General features: G+C 51.7%; 1 protein-coding gene across 1 annotated transcript in view; it reads right to left on the minus strand.

Moving 5' to 3' along the window:
- LOC142257246 (NXPE family member 1-like) overlaps positions 1 to 27,534 on the minus strand; it is a 332,584-nt gene that overhangs the window by 233,420 nt on the left and 71,630 nt on the right. The window contains exon 4 of the mRNA XM_075329401.1: positions 16,133 to 16,194. Within this exon, the coding sequence (XP_075185516.1) occupies positions 16,133 to 16,194 (62 nt within the window). The remainder of the gene's footprint in view (positions 1 to 16,132; positions 16,195 to 27,534) is intronic.

Here is a 27,534-nt window from a genome sequence, read left to right on the forward strand (position 1 = left end):
GGGAGGAGGGAGGCTGGGAGGAGAGAGGCTGGAAGGAGAGAGGCTGATGCTGGGGGAGGCTGGGAGGAGAGAGGCTGCTGCTGGGGGAGGCTGATGCTGGGGGAGGCTGGGAGGGGGAGGCTGGGAGGGGGAGGCTGATGCTGGGGGAGGCTGGGAGGAGAGAGGCTGATGCTGGGGGAGGCTGGAAAGAGAGAGGCTGATGCTGGGGGAGGCTGAGGCTGGGAGGAGGGAGGCTGGGAGGAGAGAGGCTGATGCTGGGGGAGGCTGATGCTGGGGGAGGCTGGGAGGAGGGAGGCTGGGAGGAGAGAGGCTGATTCTGGGGGAGGCTGATGCTGGGGGAGGCTGGGAGGAGAGAGGCTGATGCTGGGGGAGGTTGATGCTGGGGGAGGCTGGGAGGGGGAGGCTGATGCTGGGGGAGGCTGGGAGCACGATGGGGGGTGCGCAGCATGGGGGATGGAGCACGTTTGGGAGTGCGCAGCATGGCGGATGGAGCACGTTTGGGACTGCGCAGCTTGGCGGGTGGACCACGTTTGGGAGTGCGCAGCATGGCGGATGGAGCATGTTTGGGAGTGCGCAGCATGGTGGATGGAGCATGTTTGGGAGTGCGCAGCATGGCGGATGGAGCACGTTTGGGAGTGCGCAGCATGGCGGATGGAGCACGTTTGGGAGTGCGCAGCATGGCGGATGGAGCACGTTTGGGAGTGCGCAGCATGGCGGATGGAGCACGTTTGGGAGTGTGCAGCATGGCGGATGGAGCACTTTTGGGAGTGCGCAGCATGGCGGATGGAGCACGTTTGGGACTGCGCAGCATGGCGGATGGACCACGTTTGGGAGTGCGCAGCATGGCGGATGGAGCATGTTTGGGAGTGCGCAGCATGGCGGATGGAGTACGTTTGGGAGTGCGCAGCATGGCGGATGGAGCACGTTTGGGAGTGCGCAGCATGGCGGATGGAGCATGTTTGGGAGTGCGCAGCATGGCGGATGGAGCACATTTGGGAGTGCACAGCATGGCGGATGGAGCACGTTTGGGAGTGCGCAGCATGGCGGATGGAGCACGTTTGGGAGTGCGCAGCATGGCGGATGGAGCACGATGGGGGGTGCACAGCATGGGGGATGGAGCACGATGGGAGGTGCACACCTCCCCCCAACACACACACACACACACAACACACCACACACACACTGGGAACCACAAACACCGCCGTACACAGACACCCACACACACAGACAACGCTGCACACACACAACACCCAACACACAAACACCGCGGCATACATAAATATACGCACATACCACGCAACACACACGCATTGCACAAAACATACCTCCCCCCAAAACACACCACACCCACACAAACCGCGCAACACACACACACACAACGCTACAGACACACAGCGCTCCACAAACAATGCAACACACGCAACACACATACAACACCGCTCTCACCTCCCATCACACCCAGACAACACCCAGAACATGTACAGCGCCCTACACAAACACTTGGTAACTACACACAACCACATCTATATATATATATATAATAACAAAAATCATACATTAACTACACAATACGTAAATTCTAGAATACCCGATGCGTAGAATCGGGCCACCTTCTAGTATATATATAATTGCCTTATTCTGTCTGTCTGTCTGTCTTGCTCCAAAATTGTGTCCTTACGGTGACACAAAGCGGATTGGCCGCTAGCCTCACCATGGCCCCGCCCCCCCGCACGGATTGGTCGCTTGCCCTGGCTCCCCCCCACACTGATTGGCCGGCCGCTCGCACAGGCTCCGCCCCCCCCACGGATTGGCCTCTCGCCCCGGCACCCTGCACGTATTGGCAACTCAGCCACGCCCCGCCCCCCTCACGCAATGCACGCTCGCTCTGGCCCCGCCTCCCGCACGCATCCCCCGAACTGACACGGAGACACGACTCCCAGGTGAGTACTGTAACCCCGGGAGCCCACACCAGCATACGCCGCCAACCCAGCTGACACATACCCTCGCATTGCTGGGGTTTGCCGCCGTATGCTAGTGTGGGCTCCCGTGCAAGTGGGGGACGGGATGCACTGGTAACCATGGTAGCATAGTTACCAGCGCAACAAGGTCCTGCAGCGGTGGAAAATCCACACGCACACACATAACAACAGACACACACACACATCAGATCACACTCACTCTCACACACACCTCACACACACATCACATCGCATCCACACACTCACAACATCCTGGGATATCGCTTGCTTCTTGGCGGCGATACTGTGCTGTGCGCTTCCAGGACCTGCCGGAGGATCACATGGCCAGAAGCATGTGGTATCTCCGGATGTTGTGAGTGTGAGCGCGTATGTGCAATATCGTCAGTGTGTGTGTGAGTGTATGCGATCGGATGTGTGTGAGTGTATGCGATCGGGTGTGTGTGAGTGTATGCGATCGGGTGTGTGTGAGTGTATGCGATCGGGTGTGTGCGAGTGTATGCGATCGGGTGTGTGCGAGTGTATGCGATCGGGTGTGTGTGAGTGTATGCGATCGGGTGTGTGTGAGTATGCGATCGGGTGGGTGTGAGTGTATGCGATCGGGTGGGTGTGAGTGCATGCGATCGGGTGGGTGTGTGTGTGTGTGTGTGTGTGAGTGTATGCGATCGAATCTGTGAATGTCGGCAGAGGAGCACGGCGTGCTGGAGGAGGCTGGGAGGAGAGAGGCTGATCCTGGGGAAGGCTGGGAGGGAGAGGCTGATGCTGGGGGAGGCTGATGTTGGGGGAGGCTGGGAGGGTGTAGGCTGATGCTGGGGGAGGCTGATGCTGGGGGAGGCTGGGAGGAGAGAAGCTGATGCTGGGGGAGGCTGATGCTGGGGGTGGCTGGGATGAGAGAGGCTGATGCTGGGGGAGGCTGATGCTGGGGGAGGCTGATGTTGGGGGAGGCTGGGAGGGTGTAGGCTGATGCTGGGGAGGCTGATGCTGGGGGAGGCTGGGAGGAGAGAGGCTGATGCTGGGGGAGGCTGATGCTGGGGGTGGCTGGGATGAGAGAGGCTGATGCTGGGGGAGGCTGATGCTGGGGGAGGCTGGAAGGAGAGAGGCTGATGCTGGGGGAGGCTGATGCTGGGGGAGGCTGGGAGGGGGAGGCTGATTCTGGGGGAGGCTGGGAGGAGAGAAGCTGATGCTGGGGGAGGCTGATGCTGGGGGAGGCTGGAAGGAGAGAGGCTGATGCTGGGGGAGGCTGATGCTGGGGGAGGCTGGGAGGGGGAGGCTGATGCTAGGGAAGGCTAGGAGGAGAGAGGCTGATGCTGGAGGAGGCTGGGAGGAGAGAGGCTGATGCTGAGGGAGGCTGGGAGGAGAGAGGCTGATGCTGGGGGAGGCTGGGAGGCGGAGGCTGATGCTGGGGGAGGCTGGGAGGCGGAGGCTGATGCTGGGGGAGGCTGATGCTAGGGGAGGCTGGAAGGAGAGAGGCTGATGCTGGGGGAGGCTGATGCTGGGGGAGGCTGGGAGGAGGGAGGCTGGGAGGAGAGAGGCTGATGCTGGGGGAGGCTGATGCTGGAAGGAGAGAGGCTGATGCTGGGGGAGGCTGGAAGGAGAGAGGCTGATGCTGGGGGAGGCTGATGCTGAGGGAGGCTGGGAGGTGGAGGCTGATGCTGGGGAAGGCTGGGAAGAGGGAGGCTGGGAGGAGAGAGGCTGATCCTGGGGAAGGCTGGGAGGAGGGAGGCTGGGAGGAGAGAGGCTGATGCTGGGGGAGGCTGATGCTGGGGGAGGCTGGAAGGAGAGAGGCTGATGCTGGGGGAGGCTGGGAGGGGGATGCTGGGAGGAGAGAGGCTGATGCTGGGGGAGGCTGGGAGGAGGGAGGCTGGAAGGGGGGAGGCTGAGAGAAGAGAGGCTGATGCTGGGGGAGGCTGGGAGGGGGAGGCTGGGAGGAGAGAGGCTGATGCTGGGGGAGGCTGGGAGGAGGGAGGCTGGGAGGGGGGAGGCTGGGAGGAGAGAGGCTTATGCTGGGGACAGAGAGGCTGATGCTGGGAGGAGAGAGGCTGATGCTGGGAGGAGAGAGGCTGATGCTGGGAGGAGAGAGGCTGATGCTGCGGGTAGAGAGGCTGATGCTGGTGCAGCATGGGGGATGGAGCACGATGGGGGGTGCGCAACATGGGGGATGGAGCACTTTTGGGAGTGCACAGCATGGCGGATGGAGCACGTTTGGGAGTGCGCAGCATGGCGGATGGAGCACGTTTGGGAGTGCGCAGCATGGCGGATGGAGCACGATGGGGGGCGCGCAGCATGGGGGATGGAGCACGATGGGAGGTGCACACCTCCCCCCAACACACACACACACACAACACACCACACACACACTGGCAACCACAAACACCGCCCTACACAGACACCCACACACACAGAAAACGCTGCACACACACAACACCCAACACACAAACACCGCGGCATACACAAATATACGCACATACCGCGCAACACACACACATTGCACAAAACATACCTCCCCCCAAAACACACCACACCCACACAAACCGCGCAACACACACACACACACAACGCTACAGACACACAGCGCTCCACAAACAACGCAACACACGCAACACACAAACAACACCGCTCTCACCCCCCGCCACACCCAGACAACACCCAGAACATGCACAGCGCCCTACACAAACACTTGGTAACTACACACAACAACATCTATATGTATATATATATATATATATATAACAAAAATCATACATTAACTACACAATACGTACATTCTAGAATACCCGATGCGTAGAATCGGGCCACCTTCTAGTATATATATATATATATATATATATATATATATATAGATAGATAGATAGATAGATAGATACATATACATGCAAAATGTATATATATATATATATATATATACATATATATATATATATATATATATATATATATATATGAAACACATAAACGCAACATGAAATTAAACTGTATAAAATATGTATAAAATGCAACCGATAAAATGAATAATTAAATGTGTCTTAATAAAATAAGTCTGTGGATTAATTTTGTCCTTGAGGTTTCAGGGTATTCAGTTTATAGATCCAGTATATTTCTTTTCTAGGTAGAGCCGCTAAGTGATTGAGTGCATTGGGTGTGACCTGTTCAACAGGTGTAACAAGTATACCGTGGGAATTGTTGTCATGTTCAATGCCAAAATGTTTGGATACACCATGCAAAGGAAAGTTTTATGGATATTATGTCTATGAGAGTTCATCCTATTGTGCACGGACTGTGTCTTAATATCTCTGTTTATTTCAAGAGTATTCAATTAGTTAAATCACAAACTTGGACTGACATTATTCAGTAATATGGCCCTGTGTTCATGTAGAATATTCCAATGGTATGGCTATCTGAACTGAAAGTAGTGAAGAAGTTGGACTCAAAGTTCTGTGGATTATTGGATGAACGGTCAGCATTCTTGGCAATAATTTTGCATTGTTTTAAATCCTTGGTTTTGATAACGTATTTCTTAGTAGTTTTTTGGGGTAATTATTTTCTGAAAATCTGACATATAAAACATTCGCTTGTTGGTTGAATGCAGTGCCAAGTGTAAAATTCTTCCTGATTCTTTCAAACTGGTTGTGAGGTATGTTGAGTAGCCATTTGTAGTAATCACTACTGTTGAAGTGTACATGGCCATTGACATCCACTTTCAGACACACCACCCTGTACCTCGACGCGTTTCGCTACCGCTTCGGGAGGTACCGACGAAGCGGTAGCGAAACGCGTCGAGGTGCAGGGTGGTGTGTCTGTGTGGGGGCTGAGGTTTTACCCTGGTAGGTTATCATGCCTATTTATCCAGCATGGGTTACCCCCAGTGGTCTGTAATGGCACCTGGTCCTCGGCCACCTGGCCTTCCATGGTAGTACAGGTTCATGGATTTGATCCTGTTGTCTGCAGCACTTCCTTGTAACCTGCATAGGTCTGTTTATCTGTTTGATTCATGTACCGTACCTGTGCTATTATATGATCAACTAATATGCTATGAATTCATGAAAGTGGCTGCTGTTGTGCATTTGGACTAACCTGACTACGTGGGCTGGTTATATATTTTTGAGGACCATTCACATTGTCTTATCTTATACGTGTGATGCATTACAAAAGGCTGGATACCTGTAATTCTAATAGAACATCTTTTATATATTTATATATTCAGTCTTCTGACCTGTTTTTTCAGACACACCTCCCTGGCTGTGATTTTACAAGCACTACTGCACTTTGTGTTCCCATGTGACATCCCTTTATGAAATTTGTATATGCATGAATAAATTTGCACCTTATGATCATGACTTGGAATTCTCCTGCAATTATTATGATATTAGTGCATTAATCATGGGTTGTGAAGGTCTTTCTCTCTCTTTTGTGCATCTCCCTGTTCCTGCCTAACAAAATCCCTTTGACGTCACCACTGAATCGTCCTTACTGTATGTAGCATTAATGTCCTCTGTGTAACAGTACCTTCCATTCAAAACATACCTCCAGTTTCAGAAAGTTAATTGAAAAAAACTCTAATTTTATCAACGCATATATTTGGCTAAAAGTTACAGGCTAGATTTAGACCTGTGCTGATGATGTATTTAGAAATATAATAGCAATAATAATAATATTTAGATGGATTACCAAAGCCTGAATACCACTGAATATATTGCACAGCTTTGCGAAACAATAGATCAGTATAGAGTTTTAACTTGAAGTGCACAGATCTGAAGTAAGAAACTCAATCAAATTTATCAGGGAAATTTGCTTAGAAGACCCCTTAGTATAATAAACAGGATTTAAAGAAGAAAAAAAAAAGAAAGCCAACCTCATTGCTCACCTGTGTGGCACCCCTGAGGCTTCAGGCGCCACAGAACACTGCAACTCAGCTGAGGTGTGATATCCATTCCGGGTAAGATGGGGGTCATTCACCGGTGTACACGACAATTCATACAACACACAGCTGCCCTTCCACTGGGACTGAGCTGGGGTAGGTGTTGGGGGTTGCCATCAAGAGGTATGGGACCTCCTGCCCACTAGTTCAGCAACTCGGGGGGCGGGGCACCGTTAGGGGAAGTGAGTGGTCATATCACACAGGAGTCGAGCCTGGACCTTGGAACAGGCAACAGCACACAAGGGGACAGGACACGGAAGAGCAAGGGGCCCGTGGCTTGGAGCTGGAGAGGCTCGGTCCAGGTTGTTAGGAAGAAGGGGGATCCCAGGGTTCGCGGGGAGCGCGACAGGCGCCCGTGACCCGTTCCACTGACCAAGTGCTGGGGTGCAGGGATTACCAATAGAAAGGACACACGGGAGGAACACCAATCTTGACCTCCGAACTATCTGGGATCGGCTGGCACCCATGACAGTGGAGCTCCTCACTCCAAAGGCGGTGACATCTTAGTTAGTAAAGAACTTTGACTGCAATCTCTGTGTCGTCCTATCACCTCCAGTGTATTCACCCTTGCGCCCCGCCGCCATCAGAGACTACCACTCTCATCACTCCCGGGACCTGAGCTCAGCCTGTGGAGAGCTGTACCAACCGAGCTGCGCTACCATCTGCCCCAGGGGAATACTCCCGCAGTGGCGGTTCCTGTATTAGCCACAGACCTCAGGTGGTGTCACGAATACACGGTGTCATGGAACCGGGCCTGGCCACTGTGACATCCCACCCCTTACACTGGCCCAGTGACGAGTAATCCCCCAGACACCGTGGGTGCGTCACTTGTCTCACCACTCCCTCGCAGTCGGCCATCTAATCCTTAGTGCAACTTCTTTTCAATTTCCCCCATTGCATGATCAAGGTCTTTGGAGCCCACTGAACAAGTGAGCAGTGAGATGCATTTTTATTTTTTTTTTAACCTTTTGCCGGACCTCTACAGTTCAGCAAAATGATGGCCAGCTGGCTGCTATTTTGCTGAATTTACACAGAGCGAATTGTAAAAATATCTATATACTGGAGAATACAAATTTATGTAAAATTCAAAAACAATTCAATTCTACTTGAATAAATTTGCTTATATCTAGTTTTGACTCTAAATAAGAAAGTTACATTTACTAAGTGCAAGTGTGGCGCCCCTGACCCGGTCAGGCACCACTGAGTACTGCACCCATGCTGGGACAGTACTTCCAGGTAATCCTAAGGGCCAGAACGAGGAGTGTATGCACAGACACATAGCAACCAGTTCTCCCACACTAGTAGATGGGACCCTTGGGCAGTCTCCGGTGGGGGCTGGCCTTCAAATCTTGTCAAGGGGTGAAGCGGAGGGGCTGGGAGTTAAAGTGCAGAGGTTGTCAGGATAAGGAGGGGATACGCGCGCGACCCCTAGTCAGACCCTGCACAGGGTAGTAACGGTTAGTGGGGGAGAACGGTCACCTGGTAGAGAGAGTACGGTGCGCCTGGTGACTAGGCACGTACGGGGTACAGGTCCCTACAGCAGACTCCAATTTAACTATCTGCAAAACCTGCTGGTGAGGGGAACTACAAGTACCTTACCAACCGCACAGAGTCCAAACCTCAGCAGCAACGCCTGGTCCCATAAGGGGACAGAGTCTGAAGCCATCTCACGTGGTCCACGCTGCCGGCAAACGGGCCAAACACAGGGGAGAAAAGGCAGTAGTGACTCCCTGGATAGACCCCCATGGTACTCCACGTCAGGGGGTTATCCGAACACAGAGTGCTAGGAAGGCAAGCTAACAGATTACCCTCAGACTGGCCCGAAGGAACTCTGGTCTTACCTGGTTAATCACAGCAACATCTGAAGTGAGTAAAAACCAGTTGAAAGACTTTTGGACTCAGCCTGTGTTATTCCAGGACCCGCTATCCTACTCACCCGAGCCCCTGGGGCCTGCCTCACTCACGGGAGGCTACATTATCTGGCTGCAGACGCCATCAGCCCAAGACGCTCGTAAAATATGCAGCGGCGGTCATCCACATCCCTGACTGGCGTCACGACATATAAAAACTGACATTACCTGTTCGCCATCTTGAATAAGCCCTGTGGCGTCCCCGAACAGGATCAGCACCCCTGGGGCGTCACATCTTTTTGGTGTCACAAACAAGAACCTGGACTAGACCCGTTCAGGCTTGGTGACAGTGTGCCTCAGCAGTCCAATTGAAAAATTTGAACTGCCGCCATTTTAGCCACCGTTGAAAGCATGCCGTTCAAAAGGCTGCAGCCCGCGCAGACGAAGTCCCCGCCCACGAAGGAGGAGATGGGGGCTGTTCTGTCCCCGGACTGCTGGGACGTCCCAGTCCTGTGGTAGAAGAAATGAAACTAAGGCCAAAACCTGAGAAGAAGCTGATGAGTGAGGGAAGGAGCAAGATGGCATCAGCAGAGGGTGATCAGAGGGAGCAGGGCTGGTCAAGGCCCATGACGGCGGAGGAGCTAGAAGTGGAGGTTGAGAGGATTGCTGACCGTATGGAGGAGCAGCGGAGACGGGAAGTAGCTGCCTGGAGAAACAATGCTGGTGGCGATCCGAAGCCTGCGGCTATCCTTGCAGCGGGGCCCGCCTGGAGGTGCCGCCCATGCTCAGCCCAAACCACCGCCAGTGACAGAGGCCCCACCACTGGATATCTCCGGCCCGACACCGGGTGAGTCCGATGCTACCCCTTCCTTACCTGGTGTGCTGATTCCGCCGACGCTACCATCGGAAGTGGGGAGTGGAGAGGGGTCCAGGTGTCCTGTCCTCGGCTCACCTGGCTGCTAAAGGCCCGGTCGAGCTGCCGCTTACCCGACCTGAAGCGGTCGCAACACCCTCTCCGCTGGAGAGAGATCCTGAAGTCCTGCCACTGTCCTGCCCGGCTGCCCAAGGCTCGACCCCAGAGCTGCCACTTATCTGACTGGAGGAGGTCGCAGCACCCTCTGTAAGAGAGGGAGACCATGTTGGTTTACCTAAAGCCAAGGCCGTGCTGCTGTCCCCCCGCCGACCGGAAGAGGTCGCAGCATCCTCCGCCAGGGAGGGAGAACAGGTCCTGCAGCCAGTGACAACCGCCATCCCATCACCTACCCGACTTAACCAGGTCGCAGCAAACCCCAGCAGGGAGGAAGAGATGCAGAGCGCTTCACTCACCTGGTTACTCGCTGATGACCAGGTGATGTCGCTGCGGAGGGAGGCCCACCCCAGGGCCATCTCAACATCGCAAGCCCGCAGAGAGCGATGACGGGTGAGAGCCGGTCGCCCACGCCCCCTTGTGGAGCCTATCCCGGGGAGTGAGCAGTTGGAGGCCGGGGACCTGCAAGAAAAGCAGTCCCTGCGGCGGGCCGGATCCCAGGCTCGAGGTCCCCTCCACCTGGGAGTAGTGGAGGAGTTCAATTGCCGTAAGGGGTGGGGTTTCATTGTGGAAGCAGGGGTAAAAGAGGGGATTTTTGTGTCCCGGTGGGACGTGCAGTCCCATTTGCAGCTGGGTCACCCTGGCCGTGACCTGTACATGGGTGATGTGGTGGATTTTACGCGGCATATGGGGGAGAGAGGTTGGTACGCTTTGGATGTGGTGCCATGTCCACGGGGGACCTCAGTGAGCCCAGGCTCTACCCCCACCGCTTCAACCAGGTCCCCATTGTCATCACTGCCAGGGGACGCCCATGACACGACTGTGAAGATGAAATTTACCCTCTAACTGTATATGCTGTGATACTATGTCATGATATGTATATTTCCCTGTCATTTATTTTGTATAATATGTCATGATATGTATATTTCCCTGGTTGTATTAGTTGTAATTCATGTATTTTCTTGGGGGAACTGTGAGTATGTGGAGATTAAACAGACTATTCTAGAACATTATGCTGTGACCCCAGACACTTACAGGACTCAGTTCCGTGCTTTAGCCTGTGATGGGGAAGTGTCTTTTAAGATATATGCTCATAGACTCAAACAAATATGTAATCGCTGGCTGGAGGCAGAGGGGGCCTTATCTTGGGAGACCTTCCTGCAGGTCATCCTAAAAGAACAATTCTTTGCCCAGTGCCCCGCTGAGATCCGGGAATGGGTGCGTGAGAGAAAACTAGTGACAGTGGAGGAAGCTGCTGCTCTAGCTGATGAGGTGCTCACTATCAAGCCTCAGTGGAGGGTTCTGTTGGAGGATGGAGAGACGCCTAACAGCTCCACAACACCGGATGCCCCCAGTTATTCTGTCCCCATTGTTCCCCGTTCCTCTAAGCCACCACATGTTGATACCCGTGTTAATGTGCCTCCAGTTGCTTCTACTGCATTTTCTGGAATACGCCGGGGAGAGGAAGTAACAGAGCGCAGGTGTTATGTTTGTAGGCATCCCGGGCATTTGCAGGCCTCATGCCCAGCCAGCCCATGGAGGAATCATCCTCAAACCCCTACAGCACCTTCAGGTGGGAGCCGGCCTCCAAGTTCCCCTACCCCTTACCCAAGAGGACGCCTTGGATGGAGGGAGACCCAGCTCAGATGCTATCAATGTGGACAGCCAGGGCATCGGCAAGTCTCCTGCCCAGATGTTCAAATGAGGACTGATCCTGCACCCAATCGGATTGTTAATTATTTACAGCCCAGTGCCATGGAGGAAGATGTGGCACCGCTATGTGAGGACTGGCCTAGTGACTCAGCCCCCCATGTTGCACCACCAGGAGTTTACGGGGTGCGACCCGCAGTTATGATGACTTCTGCTCATCGAGGTAAGCACTTGCAGGAGGTTGTGCTGGATGGACAGAGACTTGTTGGATTTTGTGACTCGGGTGCTTTCCTCACACTGGCTGATCCCCGAGTGGTTCGGCCTGAGGCAATCCATAGAGGACCTGGGATTGTCATTGAACTGGCTGGTGGACAATGGAGGACTATTCCCACAGCCACTGTGGATCTGAACTTTGGTTTTGGGGTCAGGCGATGTGTGGTTGGGGTGATGGGTGGTCTGCCTACAGCTGTTCTCCTGGGCAATGATGTGGGAGAGCTACGATGCCAATTCGTGGCTGCATGAAGCCACATGTAAGTAACGCTCTGCCTGTGTGTACTTAACCAGTGACCTGTAGAGGTCCCTAGTACGTACACAAGTTGGGAGGGGGAGGGATTGTGAAGATGTAATTTACCCTCTAACTGTATATGCTGTGATACTATGTCATGATATGTATATTTCCCTGGTTGTATTAGTTGTAATTCATGTATTTTCTTGGGGGAGCTACTGGTCTCAATGTGTCTCTCTCATACAATTGTAGTCTTGGCATCTAATGTGATTATGTAAATAGCCTGTCATCTTCTATCCAGAGTTGTGTATCTAGTCTGTAATTGCATTGGCCAGTGAAGGAATAGTCATTGTGCTGCACAGCAGGGGATCCCTTCATCTACTGTGGCTGGCAGACATATTGGAGCCCTGTGATGGACCAAACCATTGATGATAGGATGTGTGACCCCCACCCCCTGAACATGGTGGGCTGGTCAAGGAGCACAGACAATGCATTTCCCTTTTTGTAACTTCAGAGTGAGCTGAAACTTGGAAAGAGAAGGAGCCCCCAGCCTGGGTGGCTGTGGACACGGACGGAGCTAGGCCTGTGTGGCGGCTCGTGGGATTGTGTGGAACTCTTTGGACTACTGTAAGGACGATTGCTTTGTTATCCGGTCCGAGGATTGTCTGGAAGGGCCTCCGAATCTGTTTTACGTGGACTAATCGTGTGCTGTTCCTGTATTCCTGTTAATAAACCTGTTGGATCGTCCCTCGGCCTCGTCCATCCTTTGCTCTGTTGTACACTCCGGTCACAACGACCTCCAAGGGTCAGTGCACTGAAGTATCAAGCACTGACCTTAGAAGGCGGAAGTCAATCTAGTCAATTTAGTTAATAGAAAAAGTATAGTTTAGTCAATTTAGAACATAGAGTATGGTTTAAAATGTTTTATGAAAGTTAAAGTAACGTTTAAGTAAACTGTGCCCGCAAGGACTTTTGCGTGAACTCTTCAAATATTCTTAGCACCAGGTTATGTGCACTTTATATGGACCACAGGTTATAAAATGGCTATAACCACAAACTCTCGCAGTGTACATAGTTACCCCAGTGGTACCACCCCCAGAGTCTGCCTGTTGAGGGGCATGGCTCTGCACCACCAAGGGGGCAGGCCTGTTTATGGGGCCTGCTCTCCAGCACAAAGAGACGAAGCAGGTAGGCCTGTTTATGGGGCCTACCTTACGCCACCAGGACAAGGAGGACTGTCACCGGAATGGTTGAGACCAGGTCACCAAAAAGACTGGTGATTACTCTGTATTCGGGTCTTGGGTTAAAGACTCGTGGGTGGTGGTGGTATGGTACACGGTATGTTTACATGTAATATCTCCCCTGTGTGGGAAAACTTGTGTTTTGTTTTTTTATCTTTGCAGCCCGAGGACATGCTGTCGATAACCAAGGGGGAATGTGGTGTCCCTGACCCAGTCAGGCACCAATGAGTACTGCACCCATGCTGGGACAGTACTTCCAGGTAATCCTAAGGGCCAGAACGAGGTGTGTACGCACAGACACATAGCAACCAGTTCTCCCACACTAGTAGATGGGACCCTTGGGCAGTCTCCAGTGGGATCTTGTCAAGGGGTGAAGCGGAGGGGCTGGGAGCTAAAGTGCAGATGTTGTCAGGATAAGGAGGAGAGCCAGTCTAGTGGTGGTGAGCATCGGTCGTGAGGGGATACACGCGCGGCCACTAGTCAGACCCTGCACGGGGTAGTAACGGTTAACGGGGGAGAGCCGTTATCTGGTAGAGAGAGTACGGTGCGCCTGGTGACTAGGCACGTACAGGGTACAGGTCCCTACAGCAGACTCCAGTTTACCTGCAAAACCTGCTGGTGAGGGGAACTACAAGTACCTCACCAACCTCAGAGTCCGAGCCTCAGCAGCAACGCAGGGACCCATAAGGGGACAGAGCCTGAAGCCATCTCACTTGGTCCACGTTGCCGGCAAATGGGCCAAACACAAGGAAGAAAAGGCAGTAGCGACTCCCTGGATAGACCCCCATGGTACTCCACGTCAGGGGGTTATCCAAACACAGAGTGCTAGGAAGGCGAGCTAACAGTTTACCCTCAGACTGGCCCGAAGGAACCCTGGTCTTACCTGGTTAATCACAGCAACACCCGGGTCAGCTCACAACAACATCTGAAGTGAGTAAAAACCAGTTGAAAGACTTTTGGACTCAGCCTGTGTTATTTCAGGACCCGCTATCCTACTCACCCGAGCCCCTGGGGCCTGCCTCACTCACGGGAGGCTACATCATCTGGCTGCAGACCCCATCAGCCCCAGACGCTCGTAAAACCTGCAGCGAGGTCAACCACATCCCTGACCGCAAGCCGTGAGTGGCGTCACGACATGTAAAAACTGACATTACCTGTTCACCATCTTGAATAAGCCCTGTGGCATCCCCGAACAGGATCAGCACCCCTGGGGCGTCACACAAGCAAAAGTGTATTAGAAAGGGAACTTTTATCTGCCTTTTAACGAAAAACTGACCAACCTATAAATAGTGCTATGCATGTATAATAATGCCATGAGAGCAAAAATTACTTAACAACTTCCACCTATCATAAGACTATAATCTTTATTGGTCAATACTAAAACAATCTCATTTCTCGAGAGCAAATTAAAATGACAAATAATGAGCAAATTAATGATACCCATGGAGGAACTGCAATTCTAAATGCGAATACATAATCACATATAATCACAATGTCACATGTAAATGCCATGTTAGGCAGTAGTCTGCACGATCCACCAACTACATCTAGTTTGTAGGATTGGTCTCTAGTGAATAAATATTTCCCTCAAAAACTATGCAGATGGCGCAGCTTCATCAGGACCTTACTGTGCACCCACCACCCTGGGGAATGAAAGAGTTTGTACTAGATTTCTGGCGGGAGAGGCAGGTCACTGAAGATAACCCTCCACAAACCAGTTTGGTCTACTGTTAAGATGCTGCCTAAATACTTTGCGGTTAGTGAATATATTGTGTAGGCACATGAACTTTGCTCATGTTTGGTTGTATTTACCAGGTTCTAATAACATTTGTGAACATCTATCTTTTATTCTACCTTATTCTATTACAGCCAATTGTGATGGATAATGCCTAATATATATCTTTGGACATCAACATATGATACCATCTGATCCTGTAGTCTCCTGATGAGCCTGTTACTTCCAAGTCGTGTGGAAAGAAAAGGGGGCAAAATGTGTTGAGGCATATTTAACCAACTGACAACATATATGGAGCATTACCAATTGCAATATGTTGGTCAGCATAATACTGACCATTGGTTGATTTCTACTGTTGTTAATGATTTTTACACATCTGTGTGTGCAATTATTCAGCCTTATGTTGTATTTTGGGTGCGCTGGGTCACTTACCTTGATTGTGCCAGGATTAGGGATAGGAATGCCTAGCCATTGTGCAACGGGGGCACTATTGGGTGCTACATAGGGTGTTAAACTTCCATTGGTCGGTAAGGGATAATATCTATGGCACTGTAGGCCTTGGTGGTGGTCCTGGGTTATCTGCTCTTTTTCAATTGTACTGTGTTTTTGTACCTTATTCCTTTTTTGTTGTGTGTCTAAGGGTATATTGTTGCAAATCCTGATTTTTAATATATTACTAAAGGTTATAGCTTAAAAAAATATACAGGGTATATTCTTGATTTTCGATATTTATGATTCTGATGGTTTATTGAGTTTTTGTATTGAGAGGCGGGTCACTGAAAGAAAAGTGTGCTGTCGATGAATGACAGGAGAGGCGATGGGTGGGGAATTGGGAAGAAATTCTGCACAGCTGGAAGTGCATGGCCCGCCCACTGCACTTGTGTCTCATTTGCATAATAATTTAATAAATTTCTGTAAAACATATACTAAGATTCTAAAATATAAGTATGGATATAATCAGCATTACAGCGCCCTTACATACCGTAAATGGATATAAAAATCCACAGACAGGTTCCCTTTAAGCTCTCCACAGAGCCCTATTAACGAAGAGTTTGCAGCACTCCGCATTAATTTAAAGGCGTGTGGTTTATTCACCAACCTCTATAGGGCGCTCTCACTCTGAATACCAGTGTGGTCTCAGATGTGATCGTTTCAGACATACACGTATGACTGATTTATCAGAGGCACATTTTGACTCTCTTCCTCTTTTGAATATGGATATACAGTACTTACTGTTGCAGAGAATTACTTCAAGCGGCTGCATATTTACCGGAATTTCCACTCTGACATTGGACCTAAGTGGAAAAAAAGCCATTTTAATTTTTTTTTTTCCCATATATATTTTACAATTTGACAACTTCCTAAACAGCTATATAAACCTTTATAGATTTTTGTATTTTCTTGGTGCTGTTCCTTAATCCAGAAGACAGATCTGGTGACAAGGTTCAGCAGCTGTTTTTGCTAAAGATCATTGCAGAAGAAGACATGACCAGGGTATTGTGAATTGTCCCCATGCACAAATAACAACACCAACGCTGAGTGACGATGGAAATATACGGCCACCGCAGCCTTTATTAATTACAATTAATAACATACTCAAAAATGTTAAACCGTCATAACCATAACCTTTTCCTTTAGGAGATCCTGGATGGCCTAAACCACTGAAAAAACAGCACCAGAAACCATCCCCAGTTGCACCACTCCGACTCAGGGCTGACCATTGTCACAGTGCTTCCTCTTCCAAATTTTTAACCTGTTCCCTGGGAACCATCCTGGCCGAAACTTAACCATAACCAAGTATGAAGGGTCAGCATACCTCCGATGTGAGCCCTTACTCCATTAACCAAGGCCATCCCTGACCTCCTCACCTCAGCTGCCATGACATAAATGTATGTATATATATTCTTTATTAACCACTTAATAAGGGGTGGGTGGGCGGGTCTTTCACCGATCCTGGATCCAAACGATAGGATGTCGCAATGGCTCTTCCTTTTCTTATAAAATGTACTCCCTCACCCTATTCCCCACCTCTTCCTACAAACTTCCTTCCAATCCCTTATCTGACTCCTCATCACGTGAATATTCAAATCCCCATAGCTCCCCCTATACTGCCGAGCAGCCCACCAATACCTTGTTAACCCCTTCCTGCCCAAACTCCATAATGACCCTATATGTGCCTGGCCTTACAAACCCCTATCATGTCCGTTCTTCTGCTATGGCTGCACCCCTGCTCCAGCCCTTCTCTTGACCAGGGTATTGTAAATTGTCCCGATGCACAAATAACAACATCAACGCTGAGTACAATGGAAATATACGGCCACAGCATCCTGAATTAAGTACAATTAATAACATACTCAAAAATGTTAAGCCGTCATAACCATAACCTTTTCCTTGAGGAGATCCTGGATGGCCGAAACCACTGAAAAAAGAGAACCAGAAACCATCCCCAGTTGCAACACTCCGACTTGGGGCTGACCATTGTCACAGTGTTATCCCTTCCAAATTTTTAACCTCTTCCCCGAGAACCGTCAAGGCCGGATCTTAACAATAACCAAGTATGAAGGGTCAGCATATCTCCGATGCGAGCCCTTACTCCATTAACCAAGGTCATCCCTGACCTCCTTACCTCCACAGAGATTGGACGTGAAACCTTGCGCCTGAGAGTCCCAACATACTTTTACCACTTTTTTAACTCCTTCCTTCAGTTCCAAATTTCCCAAATCCATGCCCATATCATTAAGGTGGACCCCATCTCCATGTAAAAACTCCAGTTCAGGAACCTGCAAATCTTTATGGCGCACGACCACTCACCCATGTCTGTTCACAAATTTTGAGACCGCTCTATTGACTCTCCCCCTGGCCCTGTTAATTTTGTCCACTGAACGAGCATACCGTCAAGTAAGTCGCGCCACCATTTCCGACCAAACCATAACAACCATTGGAAATAGCTCCGGAATCCTTAATAAATCCGACTTTATATCCCTAACCAAGTCCCTCGATGATTGGACACCTAGATCATTGTGTCGCGGGCGGCGGGGCGCTGCGCTCACCGCGCTCGGGTCCGGCGCTGCTGCTGCTGCTCTGTGGCTCGAGCGGTGGGCCGGATCCGGGGACTTGAGCGGCGCTCCTCGCCCGTGAGTGAAAGGGGTGTTTTGTTGGTGTTTGGGGTGTCGGTTTGTGACGCCACCCACAGTGTATGGTGAGGTTGGGGCACCACCGCTTCTCTTGTACGGGGATCCCGGGAGCAATGACAGGGAGCAGCTGGGATGTTTTCCTCCCCACCGTGGGTAGGGGGTTTGTGGTAGTCCCGGGGCCCGGAGTGGTTGTCTGTTTGATGGATTGCGGGGCTTGACCAGGTGCAGGGTCGCGGGGCAGCGCAGTGCCAGACGGCATGGTGGTACTTACTCAGCCAGTAACGCACACGGAGTCTCTGGTAAAACAAACGGCTGGATGGACGAGTCCCACAGACGGCTGCAACGGTCACTCCCGGTAGGTTGGCGGTAACTGTCTCTCCCTGCACCGGTGTTATGTTCTCGGCCCCGATGGCTTCCTACCGGTAACCCGCTCCCCAGCGGTATGTTTAACGGAGGAGCCCCTTTTGCCCGCAGGCGCTGGCCCTGGGAACTTTAGCTGTGGCGGTAGCTGTATTTCCCTTCACGGTTGAGCGGTTGCCTTCAGTCGGGTCTTTATTGCTGGGAAACCCCGGAGGTTCCCGTCGCTGACGGATTTGACCGGTTTAATGGTGACTCCAAGCCTGGTCGAGGTCCGTAGGCCCTGCCGAATGGTGCTGCCCTCTCTTTGCTCCCCGGTCCGGTACCGGCGGGCCACCGCCCGTCCCCGGTCCTTACGGTTGTGCTTCAATCGGCCTTGCCTGCAGATGGTCACCACCGTCTGCCAACCTTGCTGTTTCTGTGCCCGGGCCACGTACCCAGACACGGTCAGACTGCTCCTTTACCACTTCACTCCTTCACTTTCACTCTCTAAACTCCTCTGACTTCCTTTCCCACCTCCAGGACTGTGAACTCCTCGGTGGGTGGGGCCAACTGCCTGGCTCCACCCTACCTGGTGTGGACATCAGCCCCTGGAGGGAGGCAACAAGGATTTCGTGTGTGCGGCTGATGTGCCTAACCGGGGTGTGGGGTGTGTCGTTGCAGTACCTGTGACGTCCTGGCTTGTCCAGGGCGCCACAATTGCTCCCCACATGCAATGCTAAAATATCCGGCGGGCGATCCAACCTTGCATAATAATGCACCAAAACCATATGCTCCTGAAGCATCGGTAAATAGCTCCAACTCTGAACTATCCACCCAATCCTCCATTAACACGGATCTCCTGTTAAACTTTTCCAAAAAGGATGCCCATATCCTTAGATCAGCCGTCAGACAGGCCGACAGACGGACAAAAAGACACGGGTGTCGTACTCCAGCGGTGGCTGCTGCTAATCGCCGGCAAAATATTTGCCCCATGGGCATAATGCGACATGCAAAATTCAACTTGCATAGCAATGACTGGACCTGTCGCAAATGTTGCGGGCGGGGGCCAGACCGCAGCTAAGGGGGCTGCTTGGGGATGCTCAGGTCTGGTGGCTTCGCTGTGGCTCGAGCGGGAGCCAGACCCGGGCTCGAGCAGCAGTCCGCCGCCCACAAGTGGGAGCCGGACCCGGGCTCGAGCAGCAGTCCGACGCCCACAAGTGAAAAGAGGTTTTTGTTTAGAAAGGGAGATTGTCCGTGACGCCACCAACGGTGTGTGGTGAAGTGGGACACCACTGTTGCCGTTGCAGGAAACCCCGGGGGAGATGTAATTGCAGCCGGATGTTAACCCCTCCATGGGTAGGGATGGTTGCCCCTGGGCCCAGTGTCTCTTTGCAGGTTATGGCGATGGCTGGGGCTTGCGCGCCAGATGGACCGGGGGATGTTGGGTTACTCACGAGTAAATGAATCACACGAGTCCTTTGGTAAACCAAGGTGCTGGTGGCCGGTTGTACTCTGGTCCCCCACCCGGGCTGGTGTTCGCCGTCTCTTTCCTCTGCACTGGCTGTGTTTGTGTTTATATTTCCCAGTATGGAACACGGGAGTCCGCTCCCGGCTTTTTGTGTGCCTGAGGAGCCGTGCCCGCTGACGCTGACCCGTGGGATCTATGGGCCCGGGCGGTTGCCCTATCCCTCTCTGCGGGTGGTTGTCTGCTTTTGGGACTTTGGTTAGGACAGGACCTGTAATCCTGCCCTCAATCGGTTGATTAGCTAGGCCGTTGGTTCCAGTCCTGGCTTCAGGGTCCGAGTACCCCCTCTGTGCACGGTTTCCGGTTGGGTCCCCGGTGTAGGTACCGGTGGGCTCCAACCCTGTCCCGGTCCACCTCGGTTCTGCCGAGCCATCTTCCCATCTCCTGCTGACAGAGACCACCGTCTGCCACCTAGCCAAGGCACCAGGGCTCCGACCCTGGTACCGTTCAACTTGAACTCTCTCCTCTGCTAGAGCTACACCTAGCTCCAGCCCACGCTCCTCTCAACTTGAACTACAGACTTTCCCCGGTTTGTTTTCCCATCCCGGGCTGTTTAGACCCCTAGGTGGGCGTTCCCTAACCACCTGGTCCCGCCCACTGGTGTGCCTGTTTGCCCTGAGGGGGGTGACTAGGGTTTCAGGTCGGCTGTGTGTGACCTAGGTGAGGGATGGTGTTATGCGGGGGCCTATTGTTTGCCTACCTGATTTTCCAGGGCGACACAGAAACGCAATTTTTTGCTTATCAAAGCAGTCTGTACTTCCAACTTCAGATCCCTAATCTTATCTACCAGAAAACGACATTACATGGTAATTGAATCCAATTCAATTTCCAAAAGTCAAATTGTTGTGCATGGGCCCTCCGTCTTATTAGGCGCCAGAGGAATTCCGAACCTCTCCACCAACTTGCTCAATTGTGTGAAGTATCAAAGAACAACAATCTGAGTCCGCAGTACCCAAGCACAAAAACATCATCTAGGTAGTGTAACACTGACTTCTGACTCGACTCCTGCTTAATCACCTATTCCATAAAAGTACTAAAGCACTCAAATCATGAACAAGAGATCGAATACCCCATTGGTAAACAGCGATCCACAAAAAATTCACCCTTCCACGAATACCTTAACAAATGAAAACATTTGGGGTGTACTGGTGGCAGCTGAAACGCTGCTTCTATATCAGTTTTTCCCATTAGGGCACCAGGCCTGCACCTCCGTAGCCACACCAGAGCTTTATCAAAGGACACATAGGAAACTGCACTTAACTCGTCACTGATTCTATCATTTAACGACTGACCAGATGAGTAGGATAAATGATGGATCAGTCTAAATTTATTAGGTTCCTTTTTGGTTACCACACCTAATGGAGAGGCCCGTAGGTGGGGCCATGGGGGCTCCTTAAATTGTCCCGTCATGTGTAACGCCCTGGCAAAACCAGGTAGTCACAGTTAGGCCCCACATAATACCATTCCCCACTCAGGAAACACACAGCCAACCTGAAACCCTAGTCACCCCCCCTTAGGGAAAGATAGACACACCAGTGGGCATGACCAGGCGGTTGGACACGCCCACTCAGGGGTCTAGACAACCCGGGGCAGGAAAACAAGGAGTTGAGCTTTGTAGTTGGGCGAGGAGTATGGGCTGGAGCTAAGGGTAGCTCCAGCAGGAAAAGTTCAAGTTGAACGGTACCAGGGTAGGAGACATGTTGCCTTTGGCTAGGAGGCAGACGGTGGTCTCCGTCAGCAGGAGACGGGAAGACGGCTCGGCAGAACCGAGGAGGACCGGGACAGGGTTGTAGGCCGCCGGTACCGACACGGGGAACCGACCCGGAAACCGGAGCACAAAGAGGGGTACTCAGACCCTGAAGCCTGGACCGGAAACAAGCCTAGTTAATTAACCGATTGAGGCCAGGATTAGAGATTCTGTCCCATCCAAAGTCCCTCATAGAAGACAATAGCCCACCGATAGGGATAAGAGGTCACCGCCAGGGCCCATAGATCCCACGGGCCAGCGTCTGCAGGCACAGCTCCTTAGGCCACATCCATCCAAAACAGTGCAGAGGAAAAGGATAGAGACCACCAGCCCGGGTGGGGGACCCGAATGCAACCGGCCGCGGCACCGGCCACCAGCACCTTGGTTTACCAGAGACTTGTGTGATTTATTGACTGTGAGTAATCAAACCTCCCTCTTGCCGTCGCTATACCCTGCACCATACACTGGGCTCCGGGGCAACCATCCCCACCCATGGAGGGGTTAACATCCAGCTGCCGTTACATCTCCCGCGGGTGCCCCATCATAGCAGCGGTGGTGTCCCAACTCACCACACACCGTGGGTGGCGTCACAAACTTATAACGGCCTAGCCCGTATATCTACGTCCCCCCCATTTATTCGGCGTGTCCGCGAGACCCCCGGGTCCGGAGACCCTCCAGCGACTACCCCAGCAGGCCCAGATCCAAGCAGCGCCAGCTGCTGGCACGGGGGTGGCACACCATGCGCCCCAGGGTCACCTCTTTAAGAAGTTTATCCGACACCACCTTCAGGTGGAGTCTTGCAGACTTCAGGTTGACTGGGTGAGAAACCTTAGCATCAGACAAATATGGAATTTTAAAACCGACGGAAAAATCTTGTTCCAGTAACTCTGCCGCAGCCCTATCTGGATACTCCCTTAGATACGGTAGCATCACTTCAATTATCACCGGTGTCACTATCTTTTTGGTTAGAATCTCCGGTACGCCCTTCTGCCTTTTTTTAAACACTTCGACTGCACGTGATTTCCACCGCAGAAAGCACATTCGTGTTTAAACCGAAAATTTGCACCATATCGGCATTGACTGTCATTAAACTGCCAGCAACAACCTGGTCGTTGGTGGGCCGATGACGCCGAACCCCGGCCCCAGACCAAAACGGCTGCGAATCAGAACGCGGGGCCCCCATAAGGCGCATCAATAACGCAATGTCCTTATGCCCCATCAAAGACCTGGTCTAAAAGCATTTCTTTGTCGGAATTGCTCGTCATACTGAAGCCAAGCAGTGCCGCCATAGACCCTATAGGGCTCACCTATAGAATTCATATAACAAAATAGTGCGGAACAATTTTTCCCCAATCATACTGGCTAAAATGACGAACGCCTGCAACCAGTTTGAAAAGGTCCGAGGTATCAATCATTTTTCCTCCTCCTCCTAAAGGGGGCGGAGCTAGTCGTTCTTGCTGTGACGCTTCACGGCTGCGCCTGTTACTCCTAGGCCGCACCTGCGGCCTCACTGCCTCTACCTCTGTTCTGTATAATACAGGGGTGGGCAATTCATTTTCCCATGGGGCCGCATGAGAAATTGGGATGGTTTTAGAATGCCGGACTAATGTAATTAACTCAGTTTTACCCAATACTGTATACAGTATATATACTATCCCTTCATAAACAAACAGTACGTTACGGACTGTGTGACCCCTCGTGGCCCTGCATGCACACACGCAGACATGTCCATTTTTTTCTCCAGCAGCACGGGTGTCACACGGATCGCACACTGATGTGATCTATGTGACATCAGTGTGACAAATACCAGAGAAAACACGGGTCTTTTTAATAAAAAGATTTTCTATATTTACCTCTCTGCAGCGTTGCTGTCTCTGGCTCTGCTGCCTCCCGATCCTTATCGCCAGTAATTATACTCACTGAATATTCATTGCAGTGAGCAGCTGGAAGCAGGGACAGCGCTGAGGACCACATCGCTGGGTGAGTATACAGGTGTGTGTGTGTGTGTGTTGAGGACTGCTGCCGGGACGTGGATTTAATAACATACATGCGGTTATAGCAATTGTGACTGTCACAACCCCTATAGGTGAGTAACACCATCTCTTTCTTTTCCCCCATTGCTACCGGGGTAAGACCCTATTTGCGCTTCTTTTTTCCACAGTTTATTCACTGTGTTGAGAACCTGGAAGCCAGAGCATCTCAGTGACTAGTCACAGTTCCCAATGAACTCTGATGAACCCGTGAAGCTGTAGCGTGGGTGTCGCAGGGGGGTCATCAGAGTTCATTGGAAATTCCGATGACCTCCTGGAGGTCACTGTGCTTGCAGAATACTCACCTGCCCCTGCGGTGATGTCCTCAGCGGTGCTGTGGCCAGCGCTGTCACCGTAATGCTCCGGCTTCCAGGTCCTGAGTGCGGTGAATAATCGATGAATAAGCGGGGGTCAGGAGCGTGTGGCACTCCTATATACTACACCTGTAATATACATCACTACACTCCTATATACTACACCTGTAATATACATCACTACACACCTATATACTGCACCTGTAATATACATCACTACACTCCTATATCCTGCACCTGTAAAATACATCACTACACTCCTATATACTGCACCTGTAATATACATCACTACACTCCTATATACTACACCTGTAATATACATCACTACACTCCTATATACTGCACCTGTAATATACATCACTACATCCCCATATACATCACTAGACCCCTATATACTACACCTGTAATATACATCACTACACTCCTATATACTGCACATGTAATATACATCACTACACTCCTATATACTGCACCTCTAATATACATCACTACACTCCTATATACTACACCTGTAATATACATCACTACACTGCTATATACTGCACATGTAATATACATCACTACACTCCTATATACTACACCTGTATTATACATCACTACACTCCTATATACTGCACCTGTAATATACATCATTACACTCGTATATACTACACTATAATATACATCACTACACTCCTATATACTACACCTGTAATATACATCACTACACTCCTATATACTACACCTGTAATATACATTACTACACTCCTATATACTGCACCTGTAATATACATCACTACACTCCTATATACTACACCTGTAATATACATCACTACACTCCTATATACTACACCTGTAATATACATTACTACACTCCTATATACTGCACATGTAATATACATCACTACACTCCTATATACTACACATGTAATATACATCACTACACTCCTATATACTACACCTGTAATATACATCACTACACTCCTATTTACTACACCTGTAATATACATCACTACACCCCCATATACACCTATAATATACATCACCCAAATATTACTCACCAGTTACCCCCCCTCCCCCCATTGTCCCCTCAGGTTATTACTCACCTCTCCCTCCTCAGGTACCTCCGTACGGGCCCCCGCCGAGATGCTTCTTTTCTTGTACGGGCCCCCGTCGCTGCTGTTCTTGTAGGGGCCACGCCGCTGCTGTTCTTGTAGGGCCCCCGCCGCTACTGTTCTTGTAGGGGCCTTGCCGCTGCTGTTCTTGTAGGGAACCCACCATTGCTGTGCTTGTAGAAGCCCCACCGCTCCTTCTCTCCGTATGGGCCCCGGCTTCTGCAGCTTCTTCTCCTGCCGGGCGGGAACTTTTCAAATGACACACACGCGCGCCGTACTGATGACATCAGGGCGCGCGTATGTGTCACAGAGAAAGTTGCCGGGCAGGGAACAGAGGACAGATTCCTGCGTTCCGCTGCCTACACTGTGCGGCGCTGTAGGATCTGTCCTCTGTTCCCTGCCCGGCTTGCAGCGTGTGATGAGGGCAATCTGACCACGGGCCTCCCGGAGCCTGGCGCTCTGGACAACAAGTCAGATTGCCCTCATCACTGACCGGCCAGCAAGGACGCCCTGAGCCTGGTGGGCCAGTCACAGAGAGTAGGCGGGCCGGATGTGGCCCGCGGGCCGCCCCTTGCCCAGGTCTGGTATAATAGCTGTGCCCTGCAGCATTAAAGCTGAAGGACCCATGGGCACTTCTCCTTACACCTCAGGGGGGCCTCAGCGCCGGGCATCTCAGAGAACCTGCATGAGCTGCTCCAGACTCCTCAGGGGGCCTCACTGCAGTTGATCTCTGAGGCCCCGCAGGCGCTGCTGCGGACACCTCAGGGGCCCTCCCCGTCAGAGATGTCAGCACCATGGATCCTGCAGATGCAGGAGGAGGCTGTGCCCCCTGCCTGCACTCTCTCACCAGCCTGATCTGGGTCGTGGCCGTTCTCCCAGCTGCGCGACACCGCTGCTCCCTTGCTGCTGGAGGAGTTACCAATGGGCTCCTCATCCTCCTCTGCTACCGGGGGACCTCAGGGGTCAAGCACTCTGGCGGGCGCCGACGTCGGGTGGATGCTCGATCCTGCTCCACACTTTGTCCCAGTAGTGAATTCAGCTGCTCCTGTAGCCACTCGCTCCTCCATCGTCGTCCTCAGCGCCGACGCCACTGCAGGGTCCATCTTTCACCGGTCCTGGATCCAAACGACTCTTCCTCCTCTTATAAAGGTACACCCTCACCCTTTTTCCCCACCTCTTCCTACAAACGTCCTTCCAATCCCTTATCTGACTCCTCTAAACGTGCCTGTTAAAATCCCCATAGCTCCCCCTATCCTGCCGAGCAGCCCGCCAATACCTTGTTAACCCCTTCCTGCCCAAACTCCATAATAAACCTATATGTGCCTGGTCTTACAAACCCCTGTCATGTCCGTTCTTCCGCTACGGCTGAGCCCTTGCTCCAGCCCTTCTCTGGAAAGGAAGAGATAAGGTGACGCAAGTGTTGAAACAAAAGTTATTTTTTGGTCAAATTTGATGTGTGGAGCCCAGGACTGCTGCAGCCGTCTGGTGCATTACCTTCAGGGACTCCACGGGACGGTCTGGTCACAGGTAGGGAACCTTCTCTTTAGGATTTTTGTGACGCCACTCTCGGTATTGCGGTCAGGGGACCGCCACAGCAGGTTAAGGGACGCCTGGGGTTGTTAGTAAGTGCAGTTAGATAGTGTGGCCCCCCGAGAGTAGGGCTGGCCCCAGGACCCGTTTTGAGTGGGTGGAACCACAAGGCGCAGAATGACTCAAACAAAGTCCAAGGAGTCTTTTAATGTGTTTACTCACTGTTTGGTGGTTACTGTGAGATGCCCAGGCGACACTGGGATAACCAGGTGGAACCAGGAATCCCAAAAGGCCGTTCTGAGGGTAGCTGTCCACTCGCCCTCCTTGCACTCCTCTTTGTTTGGGAGGACCCCTTACATGATGTATGGTAGGATTCCTCCAGGGAAGCTGTCTCTGACCCCCGCTCCCCTGTCTGGCCCGTCTGCCGGCAGCGTAGACCTTGGTGGGATTGCTTCTTGCCCTATCCCCTTATGGGCCTCCTGGTTGCTGCTTGGGCTCGGACTCTGTGTTGTGGTGGTGAGGGCGTTAAGTACCCCCCACCTGAAGGTTGAGCAGCTCTGGATGATTGGCTGTCTGCTCTGGGAACCTATCTCCCCTTTCGTGCTGGAATACCAGTGATCCCCTTGCTCGGCCACCTTTCTCTGGGTGTCTTTTAGGCTGACCCACAGGTACCCATTCTCCCCCGTTTTCAGCTACTGCACTCCGCAGGGTCTGGCTAGCATGAGAGACCCTCTGCTCCCTTCCACACTCCTCAACACTCTGCCTCAGACTCCTTGTTCCTCCTTCTCTTCCTGTCTGCCCTGCTTCCTAGAAACCAGCCTCTGAGCACACCCCTTGATGGGAATTGAAAGTTTACCCCTTCTGGCTACCCAAGGGTCCCTTCTAATGGTGTAGGAGACTTGGTCACTATGTGTTTGTGTCT

This window comes from Anomaloglossus baeobatrachus, chromosome 11, assembly GCF_048569485.1.
Source record: "Anomaloglossus baeobatrachus isolate aAnoBae1 chromosome 11, aAnoBae1.hap1, whole genome shotgun sequence".
NCBI lineage: Eukaryota > Metazoa > Chordata > Amphibia > Anura > Aromobatidae > Anomaloglossus > Anomaloglossus baeobatrachus.